General features: G+C 44.3%; 2 protein-coding genes across 4 annotated transcripts; both read left to right on the plus strand.

Moving 5' to 3' along the window:
• Positions 1-681: 681 nt before the first annotated feature.
• Positions 682-5,102, plus strand: Lap1 (leucine rich repeat containing protein 7 lap1). Of its 2 annotated transcripts, none has more exons than XM_017163551.3 (6): positions 682-1,033; positions 1,107-1,325; positions 1,390-1,525; positions 1,583-1,872; positions 1,930-3,759; positions 3,824-5,102. In XM_017163551.3, the coding sequence occupies exons 2-6, from the start codon at positions 1,173-1,175 to the stop codon at positions 3,998-4,000; spliced, it is 2,586 nt and encodes an 861-aa protein (XP_017019040.1). In that variant the 5' UTR covers positions 682-1,033; positions 1,107-1,172; the 3' UTR covers positions 4,001-5,102. The 2 variants fall into 2 exon arrangements, with proteins under 2 accessions (XP_017019040.1, XP_017019039.1); XM_017163550.3 differs by having other exon boundaries at positions 683-1,033; positions 1,104-1,325.
• A 92-nt stretch (positions 5,103-5,194) lies between these two features.
• On the plus strand, positions 5,195-9,869 carry LOC108072431 (fas apoptotic inhibitory molecule 1). Of its 2 annotated transcripts, XM_017163552.1 has the most exons (4): positions 8,472-8,609; positions 8,833-8,898; positions 9,170-9,478; positions 9,548-9,869. In XM_017163552.1, the coding sequence occupies exons 1-4, from the start codon at positions 8,472-8,474 to the stop codon at positions 9,737-9,739; spliced, it is 705 nt and encodes a 234-aa protein (XP_017019041.1). In that variant the 3' UTR covers positions 9,740-9,869. The 2 variants fall into 2 exon arrangements, with proteins under 2 accessions (XP_017019042.1, XP_017019041.1); XM_017163553.2 differs by lacking the exons at positions 8,472-8,609; positions 8,833-8,898 and adding an exon at positions 5,195-5,544.
• Positions 9,870-9,990: the final 121 nt, after the last annotated feature.

A 9,990-nucleotide genomic window follows, 5' to 3' on the forward strand; every position in this document is an offset into this window, starting at 1 on the left:
TAAAGTCAAAGTCTGTGCTTGGATTTAATTGACCATTTTAGCCGGAATTCGCATTAACCTATTTGAACTTTGTTCAGTTATCATCAAGTCTCGGCCTTATCAACAAGAGTTAGCAAAATAAAACAAACCAAATCCAGGCACGAAACCAAAGGAAACGAGACAAGAGGATGGGCGGCGTTTACCTAAGCGCAATAGCAGCTAGGAAGTGGAGAGCAAATATTAATTAGCAAAGGGTGAAGCGTTTTTAGCGAAAATGCAAGCCCGGTTGCATGTTTTTTTAACGCCATCCGACTTTGCTTTTATTTGAACAGCAACGGCGGCCCTGGGGATGGGAAATTTAATTTTAACAAAGTTATCGATAAATGATAAGTGATGTTATTCAAAATGTGAATTTGAATAGAAATTAAAATACAATTTTAATCAATTTGGAGTATATAAAAATATTTATTTTTGTATTTTTGGAAATAAAATTAAGAATATCATTTAAACTTTAAAATTAAACAAGTCTTTTATTTTATGAATAAAAAACTAATGTAACAAATAATTACTATTCTTTGACAATAATGAAACTTAAAATACAATTTTTGATTGCATTTAATTTTAAAATATTTTTAAATATTGAATTCATTAGTGTTTATTGCTATCGATATCAATCGCCGTGCCTCACCGTTCGCCCACCACTAACCCATTCGGCATTTTCCAACACTAACACCTGCAAGCAACTTGTCGTTTTCAAAGTGAAAAACATTAAATAAAAGCCAATTCAATGGCCAAAACAAACACCACTCGCTCCAGCCAAGAATGATGTGTAAATAGCCAAAGTAAAATCGCGAATTTATCGAGTGTGCTTGCCGGGAAGGGCGCAAAGAGAGGCCAGCGGAGCCTCTTTTGTGTACACTCACTCGCGGGTGTGTGTGCGTGTGCCTGCGCGTGTTGGTGTTGGTGGGCCTGGCAGAACAATAACAAGCCCAAAAATGCCAATGCAGGACCAAGAATAGCGTTCCCCGACGACTGCGGCGGCGATGAATCACTGGTGAGTCTGGCCACGACGGTTATGTGACCCCAATAATCCGGATGAACGTAACGCTTTGTCTCGTTGGCAGCAGCGAAACCCCCGTGCCTTATTATTAACGAAAGAAAAGCAATAAACCCCGAAACCCAACCCAAAGAAGATGCCGCTGCTGAGCAAGTGCTTCCCCTGCTTCAAGTTCAAGCGCGAGGAGGTGATCGACAAGCTGGACTATAGCAATACCCCGCTCACCGACTTCCCGGAGGTCTGGCAGCACGAGCGGACGCTGGAGGAGCTCTATTTGAGCACCACCCGGGTGAGTACACCGTGACAAGTGCGCATGTAACGCTTTATTTACATTTTGCTTATCGCTCCGACAGCTGCAAGCTCTGCCGCCGCAATTGTTTTACTGCCAGGGACTGAGGGTGCTTCATGTCAATAGCAACAATCTGGAGAACATACCCCAGGCCATAGGCAGTCTGCGCCAGCTCCAGCATCTGGATCTCAACAGGAATTGTGAGTTTATCCCCAAGTTTAAACCTTACCAGTCAGTATAATCTATGTTTTTTCCAGTGATTGTCAGTGTTCCCGAGGAGATCAAGTCGTGCAAGCACTTAACCCACCTGGATCTGAGCTGCAATAGCCTGCAACGTCTTCCCGATGCCATCACCTCTCTCATATCCCTGCAAGAGCTGCTGCTGAATGAGACCTACCTCGAGTTTCTTCCGGCCAATTTCGGTCGCTTGGTTAATTTGAGGATCCTAGAGTTGCGCCTGAACAATCTCATCACCTTGCCCAAGTCCATGGTGCGCTTGGTGAACCTCCAGCGGCTGGACATTGGTGGCAATGAGTTTACAGAGCTGGTGAGTATATATTTTGAGACAAATCCTGGCCTTTACAAGCTCTAAATTCCTTTCCAGCCCGAAGTCGTTGGCGAGCTCAAGTCCCTGCGGGAGCTCTGGATCGATTTCAATCAAATACGCCGCGTTTCGCCAAACATTGGCAAGCTGCGCGACCTGCAGCACTTTGAGGCCAATGGCAATCTACTGGACACCTTGCCCAGCGAGCTGAGCAACTGGCGCAATGTGGAGGTGCTGTCCATCTGCTCTAATAGCCTGGAGGCCTTTCCCTTCAGCGTGGGCATGCTCAAGTCTCTGGTCACCTTCAAGTGCGAGTCCAATGGATTGACAGAGCTGCCCGACAGCATCAGCTATCTGGAGCAGCTGGAGGAGCTGGTGCTGAGCCACAACAAGCTGATCCGTCTGCCCAGCACGATTGGCATGCTGCGCAGTCTGCGCTTTCTCTTTGCGGACGACAATCAACTGCGCCAGCTGCCCGATGAGCTGTGCAGCTGCCAGCAGCTAAGCGTGCTGAGTGTGGCCAATAATCAGTTGTCCGCCCTGCCGCACAACATAGGAAATCTGGGCAAGCTACGGGTGCTGAATGTGGTCAATAACTACATAAATGCCTTGCCGGTGTCCATGCTAAATCTGGTGAATCTCACTTCGCTGTGGCTGAGCGACAACCAGTCGCAGCCTTTGGTGCCCCTGCAATATCTGGATGCCAGCACAAAGACCCAGCTGACCTGCTTCATGCTGCCGCAGGTGACTTTCAAGATGAACAGCATGCAGGCGCAGCAGCAGGCCCAGGAGCAGTACGAGTTTGTGTATGCCAACCAGCAGCAGCCGCCGCATGTGAGCCCATCGCGCAGGATTTGCTTTGCGGAGGAGGCCACCATCTTGAGCAATGCCGCAAAACCACAGCCGGCGCCCAGCTATCCCAGCTATGTGGCAGCTGCTCCGCCCACACCCACGCCCGATCAGATGGCGGGATCGTCGGCCGTGCGGCTGATGCGTTCGCCCACGCCATATCCCAAGGAGCTGCGACAAATGGCCAAGTACGTGAGGCAGGCTCAGGCGGCGAGCACGTCGGCCAATGCCACCAGCGAGGTGAGGGAGGCCCGAGTGGTGGCCAACGGCCAAGTTCACTGTGATAGCAGCAATGCCAACCAGGATGTGGTGGACCAGGCCACAGCAAGTGCAATATATGGCATAGCGCCGGATGCAACCCACATTTACGGTGTCTATCAGCAGGCGCAGCATCCAATGGCGCATCCAGTGCCCACGCAGGAGTATTACGGCCTGCCTTTGGTCAACTACGAGGCGCATTACCAGCAGCTCTATGTGGAGGCCAATACGCCGCTGCCCACCACGCATTTAAACGGGGATCAGGACTACGAACTGCAGCCGCTGCAGCAACAGCCGGCGGCGCCTCCGCCGCGTTTGGAGCCACCGCCCTATCACATAGCTCGGGTGTATACCAAGAAAACGCCCGAGGATCTCAATCTGTACGAGTCCATGCGGCAGCGCAAGCAGCAGCAACAATTGCAGGAGCAAACCATCTACCAGGATGCTTTGAACAGTAACTTTAAGACCACTGCAATTGGTGCCCAGGAAGTCGAGCAGAATGTGGACGAGGATGAGCTGCTGGACTATCAAAATAATATTAGCAACAACCATGTGGAGCCCAAGCAGGTGGCGGCGGGGGAGGAAGAGGATCAGGAGGAGGAGCTGGATGACTCCTTGTCGCAGCATTCCCTAAACTCCACGGCCACCAACAATACTTCCAAGGCGAGCCACAATAAGAAGTCCACCTGGATCTTTGGCGTTCACAAGAATCCCACGGTCAAGCAGGTTACTCTGAAGTGGGAGCACAGCATAGGCTTTGACATAGCCGAGCTGCTCAATCAGGTGAGTTTTACTTGTAATAATAACTAAACTTTGATGTATAATTTATGTTTTCTTCTTTTTACAGGTTGGCATCTTTGTGAGCTCCATAACGCCGAACACAAATGCCGCCCGCCTGCTGAGCCTCAACGATAAGCTGCTGGAAATCGATGGCTACGACCTGACCAATGCCAATTTAAACGATGCCAAGCGTGTGCTGCACAACAGCGGCACCGTTATGAACATAATGCTGTCGAGGAAATGATGAAGATATTAATGAAGATATTGATCCCCCCCCAAACCCGAGACCGAAGACTTTTTGTGCATTTTTCTAACGCCGCATTTCTCCAATAATAAGCATCGCTCTCCTCGGATCTATCATCTTGTTAGTTCATAATTCTCCACCGCACTGGCGGTCTATATATTAGATAGATAGATGAATCCAAACTGCCATTATCTCCATAGAAGAATATAATATCGCAATATGGCCAAAATTCGTAGTTTATAGTCCTCCTGAACAAGTATTCTCCATCGATTTGAATTGAACAAAGTGCATTTATATATGATTTGGCTTTAAAACTATTATTTATCTACGTATCCCCTTGATTACTCAGTATTTAATTGGTATTTTATGTAAATAGTTAAGTTAAACATTAGCAAAGCCAGGCAATATTACGTATATCAATAATCACAAGGCGTAGCTTAGACACTTGAATATCTCGACACACTTATTCCGACCGCCAGTGTAACAGCATAATATATTTACCTACATATTAAATAGTGCAATTAGCGTCGATTATAGGGTATTATACATACATAACGCACTCTTATTATACGAAAAGATAATCTGACAAATTACCTACAACTAGCGCCTATTTTACGCCCAGCGTTGTTCAAATTTGTTCCCAAAATCATATTGTGTAGATCAATTACTTGATTACGAAACGATATTTGCTGTTTATGTTAGTTGTTGTTGTTGTTATACGGGGGCAGCAATACCAAGTCTATATAGTATATTAACACATTGTATTTATACGTAAAAACTCCACATATTTATTATTGTAACGCATCATTATTTTCACCGGCAACTGTTGAAGCAAACTGAACTCTCACACACTATTGGCGTTTGTTGTGATCAGTATTATTATTTAGCTCGTTAAAAAGTCACATGTAAAATGGAATCTATTCAAAAGTTGAGCACACACACACATCTATGTATATTTATTCATAACGTTTATATAGTACATAGGCATATTACATACATTATCGAGGAACAAAAGAGAGCTAAGCACACACACATTTTGCCAATTCAATCTGATTTAAGAGCGTTACAACAAATCACTGGAAATACAACTTTCACTTTGTCATTTCGCCATAGTTTTTGATTAAATCTCTAGTCTAAGGGTACAAAAACAGTAACGAGAAACCATCTCTAGTCAACAGCCGGCCAGGCCAGCCAGCATTTGATTAATGCCACTGTCGTTATCGAAAAGGGCAATTATCTATGGAAATTAATTGCTGGCGACATTTGTAGTGTGCCAGCCGGCCGACACCAGCGCTAAGCACGCAATCCAAAGCCATGTCCTGCTCCCTTCCCCCCCGGAGTACACACTACAACATCATCAGCAACAGCGACAGCGTCAGCGAATGTTGTCTGTTGCGGCACTTTTGGTCGTATATTTGCATAAAAAGTGTACAACCGAGCGGAATGGTCCATAAATTCAACTGGAAAGTAGGCAACGTAAAAAGCGCAGCCAAGGACAATGGGCTTAAAAGGAGAAATTTGCAGTGGTTTTGCAGGAAATTAAGGTATTTATAAAAAAATTATTTACATTATAGAACTAAAACTAGGGAAATTAAATGGTTTGTAGATTTAGAAGGAGATTTTTCTCTGTTATTTATATTGAGATATTGTTTATTATATAACTAAGAATAAGGAATGACCTTCTCTTGTTTGAAATCTAAGATATAAAGTTAGCATTACTCTTCAAGTCCCATAGTCCCCTTGGCTAAGGGTCTACCAGCTAGAGCTTCGAAAAAAAGGATGTTTGTGTGTGCATATACAAACGTACATATTTATTTTGTACGGCACTAATAATTACACTAACACAACTGCTGCGCTGCTGCCATTGCCGCTGGGGAGCTTCGTGCCGAAAGGGGAGTTTTGATGGGGCGACGGGGCACCCTTGTCCTTGTCAAATGTTTCGTTATCTGCCATTGTTGTTGTTCTTGTTGTTGCTGCTGTGGCTGCTTTCTTTTTACACCCCAGCACACACACACAAAGCTGGAAAAAAAAAGACCAACAAGCCAACCCAACCCCAACCCCCCCTTTTGATATCGCGTCAACATCAACTAAAACTGTAAGCGACTTCAAACGGCGCTTTGTCAGTGACCTTCGCGTGTTGGGACTCTGATGGCGCGCTGGCATATGTTTTCCCAGAGCCACCCACTCGGGTGGTTCACTCAAAAGGCTGGGTCCCGAGGAACTTGATTTGACATATGATGTGCCCGTTTCTCGGTGTCGACTCCTTATCCAAGCTGGCCCAAATACATTTATCAATATCGCTTCTGGTCGATTGAAATGCCGCCCGGAGGCAGAAAGTCTTCCACGTCTTGGTGGCATGTGCTGGCACTGGCACTGGCAACCAAGAATCACCGCCACTAGGGCCAGCCACCCAATCGGTCATTAGCATTTTCGGCGTGTATTTATGGCCAGAAAATGTTGCGCCATAAACATGACAACAAAACAAAATGCGACAAATTTGCGCCGATGATTGCCACCAAGATGTGGCAAGAGGAGAGGCCTGGCACTGGCACCACCATGGCCACAGTGGAGTCTTATCCCCTTGGGCCAAATAATTGTCATCCAGAATAAAATATGTATGCACGAATATTGTTTTGGCTTACGCTCAATTGGAGGCTCGAGGCTATAACCAGAGAGCAGGAGCCCCTTCGAACCTCGACTCGGTGCAATGCAAAAACAATTGCATACTTGACGGGGCAAAGTTTATTTTTATGCGAGCGACGACACTGGTAGTGGGGTGTATCGAGAAGTGGCCGCGGTAAAAGCTCTATACAGTGGAGGCTCCTGGGCGGAGAAATTAGGTTTTAACCCTTTGAAATACCTATATTATAAAGGGTTTCATTTATTGAGTTGGCTGTCCAACTAAGCGGATACGTAATTTTGTATACTATCTTTCTTTGACTATTAATAAGTTTTTGTTGCCATATTCCGAGTTGAATTCAGTAGATAAATGCTCATTTTTTCCTTAGAAATATGTGTATAATAAGAAGCATAATTTATTTTATTGACTGTCCCACTAGGCGGCTACGTAATTTTGAATACCATCTTTCTTTGACTATTTAAAAAGTATTTACAGCCATATTTCTAGTTAAATTCAATATTAAATGATAAATAATAAATGTTAAAAGGATAAACTTTGGTTTTTAAAATCAGAATTTTATATTAAACCAGATATAAAGCTGTTTTTTTTAAAACTAAATTTTGTATACCCTTGAAGTTGCTGTTTGACCAAGAAAATCGATCATAACTTTGCCAAAAATCAATTAATTTCATATCTGAAAGCTTTTCTATACTAGTTTTTATTAAGTTAACAAATCTGCATACTGAATTTAAAATTTCTAGAAATTCAAATTTTATTTTAATTTTTGAAAATTATAATGATGTAACCCCTTATAAAATTTTTAAAAATTTTGAAATTTTTTTTTCTCTCAGGCATGCCCAGATTGACTCGGCTGTTGATGCTGATCAAGAATATATATGATTTATAGGGTGGGAAATGACTTCTTCACTGCCTAAAAAGCTTTTGACTAAAATAAGGATAACCCAAAAGGTTTAATAAAAAAAATGTTTGTATCACCTAAAATGTTATTTGCCAGAAAATGTTACCCCTAAAATATTTTATAACATATTTATAGACATTTTCTAAATGTATTTTAAATCAAAAGAATAGGGAAAAGCTGTTATAATTATTTATATGCAAAATATAACCAAAAACCTACAAAGTTTATCTAGGAAAATTCCATTACATATGTAACCTTTTCTGCCCCGTATTTATTAAAACCTCACTTTAAGCCCTTCAAAAGAGTGTAATTACCAATTAGTAAGCCCAGGAATTAAGGATATTTACTCGGAAATTTATTGTCCACCCTAGGGAACTTCCCCTGTTCACACACTCATACCCGGAGCACACACGCACGGCTAGTGGAAACAAATCAACTCTGTTTTGGCGCCATGCGGCGTAGTTGCTCTGCACTTTGGCTTGCCTTTGGCAGACCGACAAACGCGACCGCGACTCGGCCAGAGGCAGTAGTAGCTGTGGCAGAGGCAGAGCTAAAGCCAGGCCAAAAGCCAAAGCAAAGGCAGGCCAGGCCAACTAGTTTTTCTTCAGTTCCTCCTTTGACTTTTACTGTACGGGTTTGTGTTGTTTAGTGTGCCATTGGCGCTAACAACGTGCGGTTCGCTCTTGCGGTTTTGTCGCCGCTGCCACAAGGAACGGTATAAACTCTGGGAAGGTGCTTTCCCACTAGATCTGCAGGTTGCACAAGTTGCCTCCGAAAACAACGAGGTCCTTGAACTTCTCTCCAAAGGATTGTGTAAGGGTGTCTCAAGAGGTGTTTGCATTTGAAATGTGATTACCATTAATATTAATAGGAATTATTGATTGTTTTGTCGGCGGATCGACGGGTGGGCGGGCCAGTGTCCTGCTAGACACATGTCCTTTCTCTCGCCCACGCTGCGCCTGGAGAATCTATCCACGCAGCCCATCATGACGCAGGATCATGTGCCGGAGGACCAGCGTTATAACAAGCAGAACATAGTGGCCCAATGGTGTGTGCCCATCAATGGCAAGGTAAAGTCGAAGTAAGGATTTGAAAACACTTTAAACAAGAGTCAAAATGTATGCTATGATTAAATAATCTACAATCATGGCATACTTTTGGTTTGAAATCGTCCTTAGTTTCTGTGGCAACCCCCGATGATGGAGTGTTTTCCGAAACCGCAACTCAAATTGATGGAAAATTGCGATAATTGTCCCCCCAACCCATTTCTTTTTTTGTGTTGTTTTTGCTTAGATGTACCGCATCGAGCTGGAACACGGCACCACCAGTGGGCGGCGCATGATTTGGGTCAACGGACGGGTAAGTTTCCCAGTTCTTTGGGCGGCGGCAAGTGGGTTTCGGTCGTTCGGTTGGCTGTGTTGAGCTGTTGAGGAATTTGCATTGTGGAAGGCAAACTTAATTACAGGGTCGCGTTCTCGTACGTGTACTGTGAAGTGAATTACTTTTATTATTTGGCCTTCCATGAGCTGTTGTCCTTTGGCAGAAGGATTACGGTCATAAACTGGAAACATTTCAACAAATTATTGTTTTCCTAAAACATCTTTCCCTTTTCATTACTTGACTGCCCTAGGAGGTCCTTCGTCGCGACTGGATGTTCAAACTGGTTGGCGAGGACACCTTTCACATCGATCAGACCCGCTGCATTATACGCGTGGATCCGGCGCCGGGGTTTAAGTACGAATACTCACTGTACATTGATGGCAAGTCACACGAACTATACACAGACGAGATGACAAGGCAATATCGACTGTGGCTCTACACAGGCAATGCGGCAGATGCGGAGGCGACGACAACGACGGGGGCGGCGCAGGAATACAGGATAATGCTTAAACTGGACACGCTGAGTCTCTTCGTCAACGATGAGCTGCGAACCGAGGAGGTGAGCCTCTAGCCCCGCCACTTACTATCCCTACTTTATAGTCCCACTTTATTATGCCCATTCCCGCAGTCAGTTTTCGTTCACGGCGGCACAGACACCAAGTTCCTGCTACAGGACACGGAATTCGTGCTCCAGGCACGCTCAAGTGGCAATAAACATGATGGCATTGTTCACACTCTGCTGGCCAATGGGGTGGCAGTTCCGGAGGCGAAGATACAAGAGATTATGCAAGAGCCGGTCTCCATACTGCAGACCAACTGATGAAGGGAGGCCTCCCCCTCTCAGGCATTTGTTAACTTTTCCCCCTACGAGATATACGTTTTGTTAATAAAACCTTTTAAAAAGAGTTTATAAATTAATAAAAAAACAAAGAGTTTGTTCTTATACAATACTTTATTCGTTTGTTTATATGCATAATTGTTGTAAACGCAACTCTATCGTTCTGCGTTTTCCAATTCATTATTTTGACATTTTGCTAGCATCGTTTATGTATGCCAAAAAGTGCATTCAGT

This window comes from Drosophila kikkawai, chromosome 2R (genome assembly GCF_030179895.1).
Source record: "Drosophila kikkawai strain 14028-0561.14 chromosome 2R, DkikHiC1v2, whole genome shotgun sequence".
Lineage (NCBI taxonomy): Eukaryota > Metazoa > Arthropoda > Insecta > Diptera > Drosophilidae > Drosophila > Drosophila kikkawai.

What these genes read in the sequence shown, in the direction of transcription:
- Lap1 (XM_017163551.3), top strand. Translation starts at nt 1,173, where the DNA reads ATGCCGCTGCTGAGCAAGTGCTTCCCCTGCTTCAAGTTCAAGCGCGAG. An exon ending in TCTATTTGAGCACCACCCGG is followed by an intron (nt 1,326 to 1,389) that starts GTGAGTACACCG and finishes TCGCTCCGACAG; the next exon opens with CTGCAAGCTCTGCCGCCGCA. An exon ending in TCTGGATCTCAACAGGAATT is followed by an intron (nt 1,526 to 1,582) that starts GTGAGTTTATCC and finishes TGTTTTTTCCAG; the next exon opens with TGATTGTCAGTGTTCCCGAG.
- LOC108072431 (XM_017163552.1), top strand. Translation starts at nt 8,472, where the DNA reads ATGTCCTTTCTCTCGCCCACGCTGCGCCTGGAGAATCTATCCACGCAG. An exon ending in GTGTGCCCATCAATGGCAAG is followed by an intron (nt 8,610 to 8,832) that starts GTAAAGTCGAAG and finishes GTTTTTGCTTAG; the next exon opens with ATGTACCGCATCGAGCTGGA. An exon ending in TGATTTGGGTCAACGGACGG is followed by an intron (nt 8,899 to 9,169) that starts GTAAGTTTCCCA and finishes TGACTGCCCTAG; the next exon opens with GAGGTCCTTCGTCGCGACTG.